At 37.4% G+C, this 21,351-nt stretch overlaps 2 protein-coding genes across 3 annotated transcripts; one reads left to right on the forward strand and one right to left on the reverse strand.

Moving 5' to 3' along the window:
• Positions 1 to 1,679: 1,679 nt before the first annotated feature.
• On the reverse strand, positions 1,680 to 11,490 carry LOC110168122 (delta-1-pyrroline-5-carboxylate synthase-like). Of its 2 annotated transcripts, none has more exons than XM_020933530.2 (17): positions 11,355 to 11,490; positions 9,883 to 9,989; positions 9,645 to 9,796; positions 8,966 to 9,115; positions 8,767 to 8,871; positions 8,234 to 8,386; positions 7,515 to 7,605; positions 6,427 to 6,551; positions 5,988 to 6,206; positions 5,404 to 5,503; positions 5,098 to 5,318; positions 4,399 to 4,536; positions 4,111 to 4,306; positions 3,904 to 4,025; positions 3,376 to 3,562; positions 3,202 to 3,297; positions 1,680 to 2,385 (listed from the first exon to the last, which is right to left on the reverse strand). In XM_020933530.2, the coding sequence occupies exons 2-17, from the start codon at positions 9,974 to 9,976 to the stop codon at positions 2,204 to 2,206; spliced, it is 2,331 nt and encodes a 776-aa protein (XP_020789189.1). In that variant the 5' UTR covers positions 9,977 to 9,989; positions 11,355 to 11,490; the 3' UTR covers positions 1,680 to 2,203. The 2 variants fall into 2 exon arrangements, with proteins under 2 accessions (XP_020789189.1, XP_020789188.1); XM_020933529.2 differs by having other exon boundaries at positions 8,228 to 8,386.
• Positions 11,491 to 11,592: 102 nt separating this feature from the next.
• LOC110168113 (E3 ubiquitin-protein ligase TRIM62-like) lies at positions 11,593 to 20,693 on the forward strand. The gene is made up of 8 exons (XM_020933521.2): positions 11,593 to 11,615; positions 12,628 to 13,341; positions 14,248 to 14,343; positions 15,029 to 15,262; positions 15,950 to 15,972; positions 16,042 to 16,175; positions 16,251 to 16,818; positions 20,552 to 20,693. Exons 2-8 carry the CDS (start codon positions 12,790 to 12,792, stop codon positions 20,691 to 20,693), a joined length of 1,749 nt encoding a protein of 582 aa, XP_020789180.2. The 5' UTR covers positions 11,593 to 11,615; positions 12,628 to 12,789.
• Positions 20,694 to 21,351: the final 658 nt, after the last annotated feature.

Here is a 21,351-nt window from a genome sequence, read left to right on the forward strand (position 1 = left end):
GTTTGAATAGTAATCACAGTTCTTTGTACACGGCTGTATGTATACACTTTTTCTTTCAATAAAAAAAAAAAAAATATATATATATATATAATATATATAATATATATATATATATATATATATATATATAATAAAATAAAACTTAAAATATATATAAAAAAAAAAATGGGCAGGACTTGGGAAAAAAAAAAACTAAAAATAAAAAAAAATGGGCAGGACTTGAATATTTAGTAAAACCTCTTCATTCTGTTAGGAAAATTTCACATGCATAAATCCAAATTCTCCAATTCCAGACCCCTTTTCAAAATCATCATACTCGACATCAAAAATGATCTTCTAACACTGAAAAATATTTCCAACATTAAATCTATTAAAACACTTAAATTATAGAAGAATTAGAATTTTATTTTTAACTACTTCTTTGGTTTCTTGTATTGATTTTTTTTGTACACATTATCTGCCTCAAATTTAAGTTTACATGTATGTCAACTTTGTTTCTGATTCGTTTTGATTTTAAATTATGTATGTGTGCAAGTAAGTATAATATATTTTTCTCCACCCTCCACTCCTGTCATAACTGTGAACTGGACTTTGCATTGATATAAAAACAATCCCATCTGCACTTTATACCTTTGTTTCTGTAATAACTAAAGTTTTTTTTTTTTTTTTTAAAGGGCAGGACTGTGCAGCTGGTTGTAAAATATCCAAGTAATATTTTGGATTACATGTTCTTAATTGTATTGTTTATTTGTGTATTATTCATCTTATTTTTTATGATTTTTTTTAATAAGTTGGGTAAATGGACAAGAGCAGTAGAATCTGTAGACCAGACGTCCCCATTTTCCCGTGACAGTCCCAGTTTTGAGCCCTGTGTCCCCTGTCCCTGCAAGATTTATCCAAAACCAGTGATTTGTCCCAGTTTTATACAAGAAATGTCTCAGGTGTCCCTATTTTTGACCAATTTGCTGCCAACAGTAAAGAGGCGCATTGTCATTTGTTTAGGTGAAAAAAGAAAGAAAATCGTGCTTAAAAATTACCAAAACACAAGAAACAAGAAAATGTGACTTTACTGACACAAATGTTAGTCCTGAATGGGCCGGGTACCAAACAAATTTCCCTAATTACGCACTCTTTTCACAATTTTATTATTATCAACCACCTCAAACCGAGGGTGTCCCAGTTTGTGATTTTGAAAATCTGGTCACCCTAAACTAGGAACTAAAAAGTTGGCAGAAAAAGTCTATTACTACAAAATATGATTGTTGAACTAGAATTAAATGTATTACTGGAGAATATAGCAAATATTCATTAAATATGAGCATACTATTGCCATTACATGTGCAATGCATTTGTGGTTCTTGCATACTGTACATCTAACTTAGCTTAGACGGGTCTCCCTTTTCTTCTATAATCATAATCATTCAAGAACTAAAATAATCTTCATGTATGATTCATAAATAAATCTAACTTAGCTTAGACTACAACTACAGCCTTCAAAAGTTACATTTTACAGCATAAAGCATTTCATCAAAGTCCTTTGTCCTTTTCTTTTTCTGGTGTTAAACATAATATAAGCATTCAAGAACTAAAATAAATCATCTTTGTGAATGAGCCTACAGTAAAAAAAAAAGGGTTTTCCTCCAAGGTAATCATTTTGAAAACACAAAAAGTGAGAAAACTTCAATTTTAACTGTACATATTTATTTAACTATTTGTGCAAAGTAGAATGAACAGCAATAAGAATGGATGAAGTACTGCACAAACTACACTTGACAAAAAGAGCGCTGCAAATATAGAAAAATAAGTTAAAAATTATCAGTTGGCCAATAATGTATTTTCTTTTGGTATAAAAATGTTTGATACAGTCTTACGGAAGTGCTTTAGCCGTAGAACCCAAAACATATGTTGTCTTTATATCTCAGGCCTTCCCCTCTGTTCAGTAACACCAAAGCATTTGTACCAGTCACGTCTAAAAAAGGGAGTTGAAGTGTGTTGTATATTGGAAACAAAACCATATTGATTCTCTTCACAAATGAGGTAAACTTTTACAGAAATGTTGCCCTTATTAATATGATTTTTTACTGAGACTAAAATGCTTGTGTGTACATTGCTGCAGTGGTTGTTTAAGTGCTATAGACACAAACCTTTGAGACAGACATTAAACCAAATGCACTTAAATGAGAACTTTTTCATTTGTTGATCTCTAATTGAAGCTTCCTTGTGGGACAGGGATGTTCTCATGGAGATATTTCATACTGCCCTGTTCAGAGAAGTCAGCCACAGTGTGACCCTCTCCTCTCAGGACCCACTTGGTCGTGAGCAGCCCCTCTAGTCCCACAGGGCCTCGGGCATGTATCCTTGCTGTGCTGATGCCAACCTCCGCTCCTGTACAAAACAAACAAGTTTCAGAAAACTTTGACCATCCGCTACCCTCTTTTAATTCAATTATTCAATTAAACTAGACAATTACTCAATACATGTTTACAGAACCAAGCAAGTAGTCGTTATGCAAACTTTAATGTTGATGACAATGAAACTTAACATTATAACTTAACATTTTAATATGTGTCTTTTAGGGGTGGGCATGATTAGTTGAGTAATCTGTAATTAAGAATTTTGTCGATCACGTTCATTTTTATTTCCAGTTTCGTTGGTGCATGTAAACGCAGCATCCTGCTTACTGCAACATAATACGCATGCGTCCAAAAGAAACACTTTTCAGTCTTTTCATCACAACAGTGGCCAAAATAAATAATAGAGTGAAATAACTGTTAAAGAATAGCACTAAACCTGCACACGTATGATCTCTAACAACATGAACCATCTCATCATCATCATCATCATCATCAACACCCCTCTGTCACAAAGAGAACACTCATATTCCATGTGTCCTTTAGTCCGACAGCTGGTTTTTCAGCATTTACAGATTATGCAAAATGTAAACAAATGTGCGCAAAGCTGCATTTAACACATTATAATCTCAAACTGGCTGATGTGGCTCTATAGCGCTTATGGTTTATATGTTGTAAAGTTGAGTGTAAAAACGTTAATGATTAATCGATAACTGATCGATTAAGAAAATAACTGAATGCCCATCCCTAGTGTCTTTATTTGTAAACATTTGTTTATCCTGAAAAAAGTGCAAGTAAACATGCCATAATACCCAAAGACCAATCATTGTTCAAACTAGATTGTACGTACCAAGTCCAAAGCGATATCCATCAGCAAAACGCGAGCTTGCGTTCCAGAAAACACAGGCACTATCCACCTGCTGCAAGAATTGTTCAGCAGTCTCCTCTGTAAAAACACAAATAAAAATATTAATTAAAATTAATGAAAAGAAGAACTATTTAGAAGTGCAACAAAACTGCTCACCATTTTCAGTAATAATGACATCTGTGTGCGAGCTGCCATATTTGTGAATGTGGTCTATAGCCTCCTGCATACTGTCTACCACCTCGATACAGCACTCCAGGTCTCCGTACTCCGTCCTCAAAGACTTGACCTCTGAAGGGCTAAAGGTCAGATAAGAAGCAAATCTGGGACCAGCGTGGATCTTCACCTGTGGAAACAATAGTGAAACTCATGTAAACAATTACGAGTATTAAGTTCGAGTCAACCTTCTTTCTGTAGGTAAACAGTAATTAGTGTCTGGCTGATGGGCATGTAATTAAAGGAATTAAATTACAAATGTTTAAACTTTGTGGTTTTCTTAATTGCATAATTTATGTTTAGAGTAAGAATGGTTGACAGGAGTAGTAAAACAAACCTAGAACAATTAAATGTAATACTGGTAATTACAAATAATTATCCACCTTTGACTTTGGGGTGTCAATCATAATTGTAAAAAAGATATTGGAATACTAGTTTGTTTTTTGTTTATTTTTTCTGAGCTATTCTTACGTCTTCTGTTCGCAGCATATCAATGATCTGGTCAAACATTGGGGTACGGAGCAGATCTCTGTGAATGAGGAGTGTCTCCATAGCGTTGCAGGCAGCAGGATAGTCACATTTGGCGTCTCGTACTAAAAATCAGTCAACAGTTATCACTATTAATATACCAGTGACTATATGATAAAATATTATGTTTTTCTGTTGAGTTTCACATACCAACATCAATAGCTTTGTCCAGGCTAGCCTCAGAGTCAATATAAACATGGCAGACTCCCTCACTGTGGCCAAGGACAGGTATTCCTTTGGCTGCCCTTTGGATGTCCCGCACCAGCTGAGACGAGCCTCTTGGAATAATCAGGTCAATCATTTTGTCCAGTCTGCAGAGGTCCTCAACTTCTTCACGTGTGCTTACCTGAATAACCATTAAACATAACATAACTTAACAAACATAACTTAAATAAACAAGAAATATGAATATGAAATAGACAGTAGTACAGAACTCACCAGTTGTACAGCATCTGTTACCCCGTGAATGGACAATGCTTCTTGTACAAGTTGATGGAGGATTTTGTTTGTGTTGGATGCCTCTTTACCCCCTTTAAGGAGCAAAGCATTTCCACTGGCAATTGCTAGAGCTGATACCTAAAAAATTTCAGGTGGGCAATGACACAGAGAATATTGATAATTACAAGAAAACTGTCAAAAGACAAAAAGATAATGATAAAAAGAAAGACTTGCAGTGTAACCTCTGAAAGAGTATGAGATCTGCACTTGTTCAATTTTACTGTCTAAGGATTACAAATTATCATCTAATTAACGTAAGAGTTTAAAAATGAATATATGATTTAGGTGAGGGCGATATGGATAAAAATCAAAATCTCAATATATGTTTTATTATCTGTTAACAATGCCTCTAAATGCCTTGGGTGTGGTTCAAGTCTAGCCCAAAATATGAATAAACTAAAATTAAACACCAAAGAGGCTAGAAATAGAAATATAACATGCATCCTTTTATGAAAGCTCACACTAGATGTTTCTGTCTATTCATTTTTAATAGTTTTAACTATAGGTGATACACCGAATACTCAAAATTTTCCATTTCTCCAAAACAGCAATTGTAATATTAATTTTTCAATACATCTCCCACCCCTAATATGATATTTTTGTAAACAATGGCATTATTTAATATAGTTTCATACTGACCTGGGGTAGACAGTCGGGGCGTGACTCAAAGATGACTAACAGGACTCCGATGGGGACAGTGATCTGCTCCAGCTCTAGATTGTTGGCGACTCTGGTCCTCCTCAACACTCGGCCCACACTGTCCCGGGACGACACCGCCAACTGACGCAGTCCAATGGCCAGACTGTTCAATTTAGCTGTGGATAGACTCAGGCGGTTTATGAGGGCCTGGGAGAAACGACCTGGAATGAAACAAAGACATTTAACACAATCAGAAAATGTTAAATCACTGGGGTGACTACACATTAAATTACATTTTAACTGTACCTGATGTTAGGGCCAATTCCATGTCTTTCTTATTGGCACTAAGAATCTCTTCCTTCTTTTCTGTGAGCAGCTCAGCAAGACAGCAAATAATCTCAGCTCTCTGAAAGACAAAGATAAAAATTGTCAAATGCATTCACTATAGCAAATACAATATACGATACTTGCTATTTGAGTGCATATAAGTGTAAATTAAGGGTAATGCATTGTAGGGGGAGCTTTTAAAGAACTTTTTTAATGTTTTTATTACACAAATTAAATTTTATTTTTTGTATTGCATTACATCTTTACTGTTAACAAGCTTCTCCTGCTTCTTTCTTTTCTTCTTCTCCATTCAAACATTTTTTCTACGACTATAATATTTCGTAGGATGGCATAAATCCTCTATTTTTGGAGAATGTTCAATTTTCAATCATACAGTTGACACACCACCTCCAGTTAGGGGGTGTTGCTTTAAGGATAGCACATTTTATATACAAGAAATTTGCTAACAAAAAGGGATATGTGTACGAAACGCTAAATTAAGGCAACTATGAAACCATCATCATTTATTTCAAATTAAAAGGGAGATGAATGAGTATACAGACCTGTTCAGGATCCAGAGAGGCCAGTGTCCTCCCTGCATGTCGGGCCATCTCCGTCTGCTGCTCCACAGTGGGACCTGCAGGTTTCACTTCAGAAAAGAACGTTCCCACTTTCTTTCCCTCCACGATGTCTGTGATCACATGGCCCGTGACTTTTGGGTCTGTCCCATTGGCAATGACGACTGATGTACCACCCTGCAGTGCCCACAGAGCAGCTTTAACCTGTTACACAAAAAATACAAAAGGTATTTGTGCAAATTTATATAGGAAAATACATGGTCAAGTAACTTCAAGGGTCAAAATTATCACATAAAGACATGCGATTAAAAAACCTAAACAAATTACATCATAATTTAAATTAAATATTGTAATGGTTATTACACTTAGAAAAACAACATTTAATGTGTGATAAAGCATCTTGTAATTTAAAGATTCAACTGACCTTTGCTTCCATGCCACCAATCCCCACTCTGGATTTATTACCATATGTGATGGACTGCTGATCTCCAGGGTAAAATATATCTAGAAGTTTGGCATCATCGATGCCAGGAGGTCTGTCATACAAACCTGTGGGATAAGAGAAATTAAATTAACATTACCCTGACATACAGTTCTCAGTATAAATGAGAAAACTAACCCCCTCTGAAAAATAACATTTTATACAATATGTCAATGAACACAAAAAATATTTGCAAAATGTGCCCAGACAGAGTTTAATATAGCATCTGTTGAATTTATGACAAAAAACTAAGGTTAGGAATATAACTTGGATTACATAATTTTCAATTCTAATCAGATTAGGGTGGTGCAAAAATGAGTACACTCCACAACAAAAACTACTGCATCTAGTACTTTGTATGGCCTCCATTAATTTTAATGACCACTTCAAGTCTTCTAGGCATGGAATAAACAAGTTTGCAACATCATTCTTTTTCCATTCTTCAACAATGACCTCTTTCAGAGACTGGATGTTGGATGGAGAGTGATGCTCACCTTGTCTCTTCAGAATTCCCAAAAGATGTTCAAATGGGTTCAGACCAGGTGACACACTTAGTCACGGAATCACTCTCACCCCGTTCCTCTTCAGAAAGCAGCAGTGACCTTAGATGTATGCTTAGGGTCACTGTCAGGCTTACGGTCATTGTCATGTTGGAAAAGTGCACAACAACCAATGGCACCAAGTGATGGAAGCATCATGCACATTTTGCTAATATTTTTTGTGTTCATTGACATATTAAAATGTATAAAATTTATAAAATGTTACTTTTCAAAGGGGGTGAATTCATTTATGCTGAGCACTGTAATTTAAGTAGTTTCAGAAATTATGATTTATTATTATGATTATTAAAATGTGAATGATTTACCTTGAAAAACAGTGGAATATTATTTAGTAAATGCTGAATTATAAGCAGTTTATGGCAGTTTAGTTTATGGCATCTAGTCATCCAGTTAATATTTATCTGATATTTAAATCATTAAAATCTACAGTTGTTCTCTGTTATCATTGCCAAGCATTAATTTCCATTTTACCTTCTACATCAGACAGAGCCACCAGCAGGTCCACCTTCATCTCCACAGCCAAGCGTGCGGCCAGACTGTCGTTATCTTTGATGCTTATGACCTGAAACACAAACAGGAAGTCGGCTCAAAAGGCTCCTTCAGTTAAGCTGTGCCAAAGAGGATGTTCACCCATTTCCAACACGTGAAAACACAGGAAACAAAGCCCACTTGCGTGTTAGACTGACAAAGATAAACACATGAATATTGTAAGTAATTATAATGCTGCTCATAAACAGTATATTGTATAGTGTAAAATTAAAATACATACTCTTTTTACATGAACTGAGAAACATTTTCCATTAATACTTTTTTCCATCCTGTTCTTTTTGAGCAATGTACCCAACTTAACATAAAACCCACTTCTATATTTATTTATATTCCTCTAACAGACAGAAACAAAGATTTAACTAATCACTTGACCTAATTAACAGTGAATAATTGGCTGTATTGTGATTATTTAGACCACAGTTACAGCCTTGCTATTTGAAAACTGAGATTTTAATTGAATCATGATATATTGTGGTGCCCTAATTAGTGGTGTTTTAGGCATCAATATAGTACAAAAAATAACTTAATCGAAACCAGACTACCATAGTGTTAGAGAAAAAACATGCACACCGTTACCAGGACACCACAGTGGAGCACATACAGCATTCCCAGCATGCCCTTCACACAGTACCCACATTTACCCCCTGCATGTCACTGCTGGGCACAGGGGGAGGCACCACTGCGTCGTTGGTGTTGATGATCGGGACGATGTTCATCCGCAGCAGCTCCTGGAGGGTGCTGTTCAGGTTACGCCTCTTCTGCTCGTCGTGAAAGTCCAAGTTGGTCACCAAAATCTGACAAAGAATAGTTTACATTATTAAAGAAAAAAATCCAGGCATCATAACATTTTTACTGTTAACTATTAGGATGTGCATTTTGCATTAGGACAATTTTATCCGACTGATGTATATGGTTAAATTGTGCTTAAATGAATCATATAACATCAATTTCAATCCAATTTAAGATAAACTCCTGATTGGATTTGTAAAAAGTTTGAAACAGTACATACAGTACATACAGCACATACTTTTTTTTTTTTTTTTTTATGAGAAGAGGTCTTGCTGGTGAGAATAACATACAAATATAAGAGAATAAGTACAAAAACATACAATTTACTATTTGTTTCATAGTATTTATAGCATTTGTATTAGTGATTCCAGTCATTGTTCCTTACTTGTGCAGTGCAGATGCTATACTGTGTGAACATGGCTTCATACAGAGCCATAAGACCGCTCTGTCCGGCAGCTGCACACGCCCTCGCCTCCAACATTGGCAGCGACTGGAACAAAACAAACCAAAACACATAATCAAACATGAATACTATGGTAGAGTATGACAACCGACCATTAAAACAAAACGTGATTAAACCTCACCATTTCTTTGAGTTGGTTCTGCCCTGAATGTAAAGCTTGTCTGACACTTTGAGACAGGAGAATTTCATGCCTCAGTCTCTGCCTTCCAAATGCCACAGCTCCACTTGTGACAATCATCATCTCCCGTCCCTGATTCTGCAGCATGGCCACCTAAAAGTAACACAAGACATTCATATTACACTTGCACACTTTATATATATAAAAAAAAAAAAAAAAAAAAAAAAAAGGAACTATCTTGGACTACACATGGCATTAAACTGGACAATACTAGGACTAGGACTATTCCAGGATCAAACCAGAACAAGGGGGATTGCAACCTAAGTCACAAGAAATCTTTGCATTATCCTGATATCATTACTTTATTCATAGATGAACAAATATTGCATTGGCTGATACTGTGATCGGAACATTTTCAGCAGGTCTACATTTTATCCAAACTAAACATAAAGACCATTTCTCTGTACTCTACTAATAAGCATTGTCTCATAAGAGTGGTGACATGCTTTTCTCCATATTACTAGAGCAGAGAAATACATGTTTCATAGTGTATGAAACATATAAACCACACTATAGCTTATACATAAGTACAAACCAACATTTTTAAAGCTATTCCATTTTATCTGTTAATTACATTTACAAGAATCATTCACTGTGTGGCATGTATGATGTATTATTTTACCTGTTCTACAATAGAGGCCAGTCTGCCCAGTGCCAGCCCACACTCATCTCCTCGAGTGACCACAGCACTGCCCAGCTTCACTACAATGCGCTTGGCCTGCTTCAGCTCACTACGGTGGGCAAAGGACTTCCCATGAGGGCGGGGGAGGGGAACTAGCAAAAAGTAAAAATATATGAATGTAATCTTAATGTAGAGATGTATGTACAAATGTTAATTATTCTTTATTTTTGTTACTTACATTTGGTTTGTGAGAAAGCTCTGATGGGCACTGGACAAACCTGTTTCCGGGCTCTTGATGGCAGCCGGGAGCACAAGGCCAGTCGAGTAAACATGGCACCAAGATCTCTGGACAATAATAATAAACAACGTGTGCAGTATTATAAGGATGATGTAAACCAATAGACCTGTCACGATAACAAATTTTGAAACACGCTATATCACTACAGAGAGGTATTGCACTAAACGATAATATGGAAACTACCTTATGCCACGGATACGATAACAATAAAACTGGATAATTCCAATAAGCGATTTTTAAATATACAGTATCTGCTCAAGTTTTTTTGTTTATATACAAAATAAGAAAACTTCTCCCACAATTGTAAAGAAATTGTAGACATGATCAATTTTGAGCCCCAAAAATATATTGTTCCAACTTTTATATGCTGAATGATAAATCGATATTGTAATTTTGGCGACAGGCCTATAAACCAAGCAATAAAAATCTGCTGTAGAAACCCACAAGAATGCACTGTGTTTCTGTTACTCGTCTGTCCACATAATCCTTGCTGATAAACTTGACCCACTGACCTAGACGGCAATACTACCGTTTATAACCTTTACAACAACAATGTATTTAAAAATATCAAAAGTCTGAGTGTAAAATAGTGTTTTAGCTAAATACCATTTCTTCAAGTGTACAATTAAATAAGATATGGTGGGTTTCTGTTATCTGTGGATAATTTGCATTCTTGGGCCTAAATTTGTTTAACAAAAAACATATTACAGCGTATCTATAGTCACTGAATTAGATTTAAAGAATGTGTTTTTGTGTTATTGGTTAAGGTGACCAGACGTCCCTATTTACCAGGGACAGTCCCAGTTTGAAGCCCAGTGTCCTCTGTCCCAGATTTATCCAAAACCAATGATTTGTCCCAGTTTTAAGCAAGACATGTCCAAGTGTCCCCATTTTTGACCAATTTGATGCCTTCCAGCAGTAAAGAGAGGCATAACTTGTCATTTGTTGAGGTAAACTACAGAAAAGCTGCTTACAAAAGATCAAAACACGAAGAAAAGGTGGCTATGGGGCCGAGTGCAGAACAATTTTCCTTAATTACGCACTCGTTTCACAATTTTATTATTAACAACCACCACAAACCGGGATTGTCTCAGTTTTAATTCTGAAAATGTGGTCACAATATTGTTCTTCTGCAACCACTGTACATTCGCGCCAAAACTGGCATAACTCACACGATGTTTTTAGATATAATCAGTAGATAGACAGTTTCCACAGTAAGGTTCATTTTGAAATCTATCGGTCAAGTCCAAATTACTGGTTTAGATCAGAGCTGAGTCAAAATCATGGCCACACAAACCAAAACATACAGGTGGTGCTAGTTAGCATTAGCTCTAGCGCTGCGTTGAGCTAAATATAACGCCGCATTTGCAGTGTTTTGAGTGTGCAGTGAACATAGCATAAATAGCTCGTACCTGTGCTTGTGAGGAGAGAGGAATCAGCCTATAAACTTTTGGAGGAGAGCAGGGACACGTATTCAGGAGGACAGAACAGGACGGGGGGCTGCCACATCCACAGCCCACGTTGGGTCCTGTTTCTGATGAAAGAGCTCCCTGCTTTAATACACGCTACTGCCCCCTGTGGACGCGGGGGTGTATGAACAAAAATAAAAAGAGTTCTTTTTTTTTTTTTGTGTGTGTTTTGGCTAATTTTGGATAATTTTGGCTTGGTATAAGGTAAGTTTCACCTTACATGTAAGATTAAAAGTTGCATAATATCAGCTTGTGTCTGTGTTATAGAAGTGGGAGTCTGCTGCTCCTTTTTACTACACGTCCTTATTTACCCGGGACAGTCCCAGTTTTGAGCCCTTTGTCCCCTGTTTCATCAGATTCATACAAAAGCAGAGATTTGTCCCGGTTTAATACAAGACATGTCCCAGGTATCCCTATTTTTGACCAATCTGATCTAAACCAAGACTACATCAGGGCTAAACCAGGATTACAACAGGACTATGACAATTTTTGACTAATCTGATCCCTGCCAACAGTGAAGAGGAGCATAAATTGTAATTTGTTTAGCCAAAATACAGAAATCCATGTTTGCGAATGACCATAAAGCAAAAAAATGCAGTGACAGAAATCCCTCAGATTTTGACTGACAATGCATAATCTTACATGCTCTTTTCACAATTTTATTTATACCAATCTGGTCATCCTACCTTTTACAGACGGCAGGAAACCAGTTTTGGTAGATATTGTGACTTTTGCTCATGCTTTGGCACACACAGAATCCATTTACTGAACTTAATAACTTCAGTTCCTCTGTTCTATAAGGTTTCTTTTAACAATCATAAAATAAGCAATTCACAGACGATACCATGTAAAGAATGATTTAATTTCCAGTATTTAATGCATATGGTTTTGCAACATGTCTGGCCTAGTATTATATGAGTGGTTTAATCTAAAAATATAAAATAAATACATAAACACGGTAATTTTCTTGTGTTGTTGGAAATATTACATTTGATATCAACACAATATGTACTTTTCCACAGTTTTATATTATACTTATGCCTTTTGTATTGTAGGTCACTACTTACTTAATCCTGTCCATATCTTTTTTCATGTGTAGCTTTCAATATTGTCCTAACTGAAGTTTCTTAAATGTAATACTGTTGCATTTATTAAAGCAAATTAGAAACTCAGTCTCCCTAAACCTGATTGTTATATGGTCATTCTCCTATTGCAGGTGCTTGTGTTTTGGAGCGGAATATCTACTCATCTTTAGTAACTTGACTCCCTGGGACACTCATGTTTAGGCCAGTGCCCCATCAAACTTTCATGAAGAAGGAGAACCCTACATCCAAACTCGCTCTCACTAAACGCCTCTACACCAGCTGCCGGAGGAGCCATGGAGGAGATTTTAAAGTGTCCCGTTTGCCAAGATTTATTTACTGACCCGGTATCACTGGACTGCAGGCATAACTTTTGCCTCAGCTGTATCAACACTGTTTGGGACAATGAAGGTTCAGAGGCAGGACCGTATTTTTGTCCTGAATGCCAGATCCTACTTCCTTCAAAACCTAATTTGGAAATCAACGCATATCTTCAAGACAAAGTTAAGGATTTAGCAAATTCAGAGGAAAGGACGACCAATTCTCCAGCTATCTACTGTGACCACTGTATTGAGTCTCCTTCAGTAGCGGTCAGGACTTGTCTAACGTGTGATGCATCTCTGTGCCAGGCTCACTCCCTCCTCCATGAGCAGAGATCGGCCCTAAAGCAGCACACGTTGGTGGAGGTGACGCGGGACCCCCTGTCTCTGAAATGTCAGGAACACAGGGACGAGCTGAAGCTGTTCTGTTCACAGGATAGAGTCCCAGTCTGCTGCCTGTGTGTGCTGGTGGGAAAGCACAAGAATCATAAGGCACCGCAGCTACATGAAGCGTGTGATGATTTCAAGGTAAAGACCAGTTATGAGTAAAAGGTCATTTAAACATTTAAAAGGAAAGGAAAGGACAGTTTATCTAACAGGTTGTACCATTAACAAGAATTTTTTTATTCTGACACAATTTAGTTCTCTCAAGTATTTTGTTTATTACCTAGTGAACTTAAATATGAATATCAAATTTTTGGTTTAGGGCAAAACGGAGTACTTTACAACTCCTTAATTTATTTCTTTATTATTAATGCATTAGAGAGATAGTAGACAGTTCGATGAGGTTGTCGGAAACAATGTCCACCGTGAGATTGTTTGTACATTTATGCTAGATGTGAATATAGTGATGGCTAATTTGATGACCATATTAATATGATTTTGTTATGGTTATTTATCATATTTTTATAGTTGTAAGTAGGGGATGTAACGATAACCAAGTCTCACGATACGATATCATCATGGTATGAACCTCATGGTATGATAGTTATTGCGATATTGCAGAAAGCTCACCATATGATGAGGAGGCTGTAATATGGTGAGGGATGTAACAATATCCAAATCTTTTACGATATTTATGCAATATTTTCACAATATACATCTCACGGTACAATATTTATTGCGATATAAAAATGTACTTTTTCTTCTTAAAATGCCTTGAGAAGACTTAATCCAAAGAACTAATTGCTTAGAACTGTTATTTTTTCATGTAGTTTGCACTGAAATGGAGCAAAGGATCATGGTCTATGTAGTTCCCTCTGTCTTTAAACTATTGCTGCACCATAACTCTTAATTTAAGCAAAGAGACTTGTAATTTGATATATTGTGATGGTCCATGATATTATTGTGAGAACTTTGACAATACGATATCACGATATTTTGGTTATTGTTACATCCCTAGTTGTAAGATTAATGGATTGTGCTTGTCTGTAGACTATGCTGGAGAGTTCAATGCATCAGCTTTTGAAGAGGAAAAATGATGCGGAAAATACAATCAAAGAGTTGGAGTCTCTCTACAGACAAACAGTGGTAGGATTTCACATATGGTATTACATATTGTTTATACATATCCTGTTTGTATGAACAACTAGATAATCACTTTTTACTGCAATGTCACATCTACAGCTGTTCTGTCACATTCATTTCACACATTTTATGAGTGTGGTGATCTGTGTTAATCTGGTGTGATTTTGTTAGAAAGTGCTAAACTGGTCCATTTGACACTTACATTGAACAACACTAGAAAATCTGTACAAAACTTTGATAAGAGACAGGGTTCTATACAGTTGTTGTTTAGTCTGTGTTCACAATAGAAGTGGGTAAATAATCAAAATATTGTGATTTTTTTTTTTTTTTAAAGATAAGCAATATTTCAATATCAAGCACATTCTATAATAATAAACACAGCAAAAAAATACTGATTAATTTAAATGGGGTAAAATGCATGTTGTAAACTTATAAAGTGTAAGTTAGAACGTATTTAGATACTTTTTTGGGTAATTATACAGTCCTTTGAAAACACATTTCTGTTAGACTGACATAATATCATCTGAATACTGTTATCAGGATACTACAATACTGAGATATGACATTTTTGACAATACCACCAAGTTCACACTGACACACACTATATCAAAATTGGGAGTAAACCAGGGGCCAAACCTGACCTAAAGTGCAACTTTAAAATGCTGAAAGTGAATCTCATCATTTCCAGAAGTGCGCTGCAGACCTGCGGGAGCGTATATCAGACAAGTACAGCCGTCTGCATGTGGTCCTGGACGGGGACGAGCGTTTAATGAAGCAGATTGTGGATGCAGAGGAGGCCTGTGTGACCGAGTGGCTGGACGCTCAGAGGGAGACGATGGAGCAGGAGATACAAGACATCGACCAACTCAGAGCTTCAACCAAAACACTACTGCACGAGGACAACCACCTCAGGTTCCTCCAGGTATTTCGGATAAGAAGTATGTAGGAGACATAAAATGTACAGATAACATGTTCCAATATTATGGTTTTATTTTATTGTTCATTGCTTTTTATTTTTTGTTTATGTCCAATTTTGCATTGCTTCTGCATCATGGAGACACAAAACCTTATTTTTGATTTTGATTTTTGATGGATAGATTTTTATCTGATAAATATATATTGTTCTGAGGTTGTTGTGTAAAGACAAAATTGTTTTGTCACTTTTTTCAATGTTTTGTTATGTATTGTTAACATTTTTAAAGTTAGATGTTACAAAGCACTTACAATAGGAGAGATATTAGTATATAATTGTTTAAAATTCATTTTTACTTGAGGAGCTGAAATAAAAAAGGTAGTATGTATATTTTCTGGTGGATGATGCACCACCTCCTTGTATTCATTGAAAATGCTTTGCCTGGAATGTTCTGCAGTAAGGCATTTAACTTCTCTGTCTCACCTCTCCCTCTCTATCACATCTGACCTGTAACTTAGCCTGCTGGGACCACCTGATAAGCTGGTAAATTTAATACCATTCTGTTGAATATTTTAGGCAAAGCAAAAAAAAAAAAAAAAAAAAAGTGGTGGATCCTCCAACAAAAAAGTGATTTAGTACACTTTGTCCATTTCTTCACATTGTGATCAACTCATTATCATGATTTAATTTTCACAGCAAATAACAGCTCAAAGTCTTTGGTAAGTCCTCTCATTCACTTTTCATTTTTATGCCTTTGCCGTTACTACATTATATTTATCTAATTGCAGTGACCCCCTGGATCTCCCTCCTCTGCAGACAGTGGACCAGTCCCTGTGTGAGCCTGAGAAACTGAGGACAGTGGAGCGAATGGTGGACGACCTCTCTATGTCACTGTCCCAATACTTTCCAAGAACGTGGTCATGTTAGTGCATCATTCAAATACTCCGCTATCTAAAATAAACTATTTACTGTGTAAATAATATTGATTTCTTTACAGATCTAAGTTCCCCAGCTTTGGACTTTAAAACCGCCCATCCCAAATTGGAGATATCCCAGGACAAAAGGCAAGTTTGTTGGCGTGAACAACCACCGATTGTTATTACAAATAGTAGTAGGCCGTATGATTCTCAGTATAGCGTTTTAGCTGAAGAAAGTTTCACAAAGGGACGGCATTATTGGGAAGTGATTGTACAAGATAAACCTTATTGGCTAATTGGAGCCACAACTGAGCCCACTCCAAAAAATAATGGATTCACAAGCAATTCTAATATTGGTTTGGACAAGTCATCCTGGTGCATCTATCACGCTGATGGTCAATATTTGGCCTGCCACGACACAGAAGAGAAGCCCCTATCTGTGGAAAACAGGGTGAAAAAATTGGGCATTTTCGCAGATCTCCACAAGGGGGAGCTCTTGTTCTACGACGCAAACGCAATGTCCTTGATTCACTCGTTTACAGTGCAGTGCAAAGAGCCCATGTATCCCATGTTTAACCCGTGCATAGACGTGAATGGGCTCAACAAGCAGCCCCTGACACTGTTCTGGATCAAAGAGCCGTGGGACTGGTATGAAAACACAGAGGAGAATATAGAAAAATACATAAATCAAGAAATTACTGAATGATTTTGCATGGTGTTTCAAGGTCAAAATAAGCAGTACATTTAAAGATGCATGTAACTTTTCTGGTTAATTGCTATGCCTGGAATGTTCGTCACTATATTATGGCATTAAAATCATCCATGTCCAGCAAGTTATAGGTCAGATCTATGAAGGTCAGCTCAATAAGAGCCATAGACTTTAAAGAACGCACCAGCTTATAAATACAGTCCAGGGTGAGAATACGTACTGTACTTTGTCAATACTGAGAAAACACAAGTGACATCAAATCTGGGGCAGCAGCCATTTTGGTAGGCAAAAAGCATCTCAACAAGTCAACATCAACATCGTCAACAGTTATCAGTGTACAAGATCAACATCGTCAACAGTTATCGGTGTACAACATCAACATCGTCAACAGTTATCAGTGTACAAGATCAACATCGTCAACAGTTATCGGTGTACAACATCAACATCGTCAACAGTTATCAGTATACAAGATCAACATCGTCAACAGTTATCGGTGTACAACATCAACATCGTCCACAGTTATCGGCGAGTTTTAACTTTTCAAAGTAACGTTTTTGATCCTCAGCATTCAGTGACTTTAGACTAAGATGATGAAGTAATGTCAAAACAATTAAATACACAACTTACTTCAAAATAAGATGAGTTACCTCATGACAGACATACGCAACACAACTGTCAACACAAGCCAGCGGCCCCACTGACTTTTTGCCTACCAAGCCTCTGCGCAAGTGTGGAAAAGCTGGACGTAAACAAAAACGTTTTCTCCTATGTATTTTTTAACAATAATAGACACCTGTAACTGAATGCCTGCAAGTAAGATACATTTAATACCATACTGTGGAACATACAAGGCAAAGTAGTAGCGTTTCCATGAAAACAAGCAGGCAGCACACACACATCAGAAAAGTTACATAGCACACCTTTAAGCAGGACATTTCAGGAAAATAACCAATGCATGTGTTCATCCAGAAATACCTCTTCAAGAAGGCAGCAGTGTAATTGATGATGTATGATGATGCATTTACTTGTGTTCTTGTGAATACCTCTGGCAGTCTTTTGATGAATGACTTGATTTGGTTCAGAAAATAAATGACCCATGACTGAACAGTCTCTCACTGTGGCTCTGCTCAGTTGACCAGAAGACATACATGTCTTCACTTCTAGGTCCATGCTTTGACAAACTGTGTCTTACCTCGCCTCTGGATTTAGTGCGAGTGCAGACGTGGGGTATGGAGTTCTGAACAAGAGGTGTGCTGTGCCTAAATACCAGGTGGAGTGGACAAATCATAAAAGTCAATATAGTAATAATAATAATAACAATAATCACTCAAAGATGCTTTACAAATAAATAAAACATATATATATATATATATATATATATATATATATATATATATATATATATATATATATATATATATATATATATATATAAAACTAGTCCACGTATAACTTATTCAAGGCATAAAAATATGATAAATGTTTTGTGGATGTTCCAAAACAGAAAAAAAGAGACCTAAATGTCATAAATGTCTTAAAAGTACAGTGATTTAAGCAGATAAGTGCTCAGATGTGCCTGGGATTTGGTTGTTCGGATCGGCCTCTTCTGGAGCATCTGGTCTTCTCTGCACAAAAACACAAATACGACCATGTATTAGAGCATTGCATTGCACTGAGGGTTGTCACGATATCACATTTTAGTGTTACAATGAATGTGATATAAAAGGAAGCTAGAGTAACCATGGATACTGTTGATGTGGCTATAGTGACGGCCATAGGAAGAGTCCTGAACCAGGGTTGAAAAAGAACCACTACTAAACTGAACCAAAACTGAACTAGGAATAAGCTAGGACTAAAAAGATCTAAAGTTGGACCGAATCACCACTGCCTCCACATTGGGGTACAGAGAGGGGCCATCTGAAGGGTCGACCTGGAATACAAATACATAACACTCAAATCAATCAATCAATGTAACTTTGTTTATCCCTGAGAACCAAGTAAATTGTAAATTTTTAGGGGCGATATTCGTCGTCACCTTCTGTCCGGACCTCTGTTATGCGTCTTCATTTTTGACCTTTTTTCCTCATTTCGGATTCTCGGCTGCCACCATTGCGTCACCACAAATCCCCGCATTCAACATTCTATCTGGCAACAACACGAGCCACCACATGAGCCACCAGCGCACGCACCATCGCCGCATACGTCATCGAAATTAGACAAACACTTGGCTCTCTTCTGCGCATGCCTCCTGCAGACAGAGCTGCTGTCTTGTCTGTACATGGAGTAGTTTGATCTCTTTATATTGGACAATAGACTTTTGGAGACAGAACCAATGGGACAGTGGATAGAGGATACACTCTGCTTCTGTCTTGCAGATCCAGAACGCTTGATCTCTTGCCTCAGAGAATAGACTTTAAAGAGCTCTTTGGAGTCTCTCCATAGATCTGTGACATTTGTCATATGAAATCTCGACTTGAGATCAACAGAGTCAGAACTAAACAGAGTCAGGTTTCAGGATGCAGTGGATAGAGGATACACTCTGCTTCTGTCCTGTGGAGAAGGTAAGAGGCTTGTTTTCGTGAATTTGGGGCAAATCTGAGGACGGAGCCTCACAGGTAAATAGTGCGTAAATGAGCTGGTGCGTGCAACGGAGCTGCTCTGGTGTTTTGTGGAGTGCTGTAGGAGCGGAGCTGATGCTGTCTGTTCGTGTTGTGATCGTAGCCTCTTATTGTAGTTTTGCTGACATTGTTGTGAGTGGTGGATCAGGTTGTGCTGCTGTGTAAAGTTTGCGCTTGGCTGTGCGTTGTGCTCTGATAGATACAGTTCACCCGATAGTGACCAAAATGACTGTCTGTTTCTGGCATTCGTTATGATATTATATAGCCTATATGTAATACATTTATTCATATATATTTATAATTTTGGCCTAATAGCTCGCAGCAATGTATTGAAAAAAAAAGAACAATGAACTAATTCATCTTTGGAACTATGAACAAATTATTAACTATAAACAGTTGCAGCTGGTCAATAGGGGCACAAGAGCGCCGCACTCCCTAACTTGACCTCGATAAAAAAAAGAACCAAAAAAATTATAAAGTCGTTATTTTGTATTAGGCTATATGTTTAATATTGTGTTTAAAATGTAACGTGTATCTGCATAGGCAGATTTTTTATCACGTTAAATGTGCTCATATCACTTTCTTTGAGTCATGTGTTTGGAATATGTGTGCGGTGAGTCGGTGCGACCTAATGGAGGTCTATGGAAGAGCCTGAAGTTTTGAGAAAATCTGACGTTGCTTCTGCCCATTACTTTACATTAGCACTAAAATACATCTTTGGGGCGCAGGGTCGGAGCGCCCTGAAATCAAGTGATTGGTCTGAATAAACATGAACACACATCTTGACCTATTGTGATTCAGCTGCTCTGTCACTCAGTCCAGACTCTGCACTGACGCATGTTACTTGCGACAGGCGCTAATGATGATAACAACAGAGCTGTGTGCTGTGCAGTTATGGAGAGTTCGTACAAGTAAGTCCGAGGAACAGTTTTAGGGAGTAAGAACAAGAAAATAAGCATTAAGCTGGAATGAGCTGCGGTGAGACACTATGGCTCTTATTCTGATCCGCACACTGGCTAATGGTGGCTAGCTATTAGCTTAAACCTCTCCACAGTAAAGCGCGGGGAGAGACCCGCCGCTGGGACCCAGGGCCCATGTGCTGCCAGAGCCTGTCGCAGCCAGGACCCACTCACTGCCAGGGCCGGGGCTGTCGCTCGCTGCTCTGTCCGTCTCTGCCTGCTTATGTCTCGATGTAAAAGTTTCACTGGGCGTAGCACACAGAGGGCATAAGTCCAGCTGGTGTCCTTGTGCAAATATGGACTGGTGTAACTTTCAGATTTAAGTGGGAAGTGAGATTAAGACAATTTTACAATCAGCTCGTCCACTCGGCTCTTGGACCTCTTGTCACGAACCTCACCGGACCAGGATTTGGACCAGTTTGATCTCTTCATTGTGGACAATAGACTTTTGGAGACAGAACCAATGGGACAGCGGACAGAGGAAACACTTTGCTTCAGTCCTCTGGAGAAGGTAAAAAGCTTGTTTTCATTAGTTTGGGGCAAATCTGAAGATGGAGCCTCCCAGGTAAATAGTGTTATAGTGTTATATTTAAATGGTTTGGGGGGGGGAAAAAAACTCCCCCACCCCCCCTTCCAGTTCCCTTCAGCTCTAACTGGACCCTGGAGCTGTCACTTAAATTAAGAGTGATAAGGACTTGTATGCAAGCAGAGACATTCTTCAACTTCTCTTACACAAAGACTCTCCAAAAGGGCTTCAAGATCTGCAGCATTTCTCCTACAAAGAAACCAATTGAGAGAAGTAAATTCAGATAAACTAGCCATAACCAAGGCACAAGTAAAAGACACAGCACAAACAATCAATCAATAATCTCCAGAAAGAAGAGGAATGGTGTAA

This window comes from Boleophthalmus pectinirostris, unplaced genomic scaffold, assembly GCF_026225935.1.
Source record: "Boleophthalmus pectinirostris isolate CB_2022bp ecotype Guang Dong unplaced genomic scaffold, ASM2622593v1 HiC_scaffold_5, whole genome shotgun sequence".
Lineage (NCBI taxonomy): Eukaryota > Metazoa > Chordata > Actinopteri > Gobiiformes > Gobiidae > Boleophthalmus > Boleophthalmus pectinirostris.

Bases quoted from the DNA above. Each gene is read 5' to 3' on its own strand.
- LOC110168122 (XM_020933529.2), bottom strand. From the start codon at position 9,976: ATGTTTACTCGACTGGCCTTGTGCTCCCGGCTGCCATCAAGAGCCCGG. The intron at 6,552-7,514 runs GTAAAATGGAAA...CTTATCCCACAG, and splicing joins GGCTCTGTCTGATGTAGAAG to GTTTGTATGACAGACCTCCT. The intron at 4,026-4,110 runs GTATGTGAAACT...ACTGATTTTTAG, and splicing joins GGACAAAGCTATTGATGTTG to TACGAGACGCCAAATGTGAC.
- LOC110168113 (XM_020933521.2), top strand. From the start codon at position 12,790: ATGGAGGAGATTTTAAAGTGTCCCGTTTGCCAAGATTTATTTACTGAC. The intron at 14,344-15,028 runs GTAGGATTTCAC...CATCATTTCCAG, and splicing joins CTCTCTACAGACAAACAGTG to AAGTGCGCTGCAGACCTGCG. The intron at 16,176-16,250 runs GTTAGTGCATCA...ATTTCTTTACAG, and splicing joins CTTTCCAAGAACGTGGTCAT to ATCTAAGTTCCCCAGCTTTG.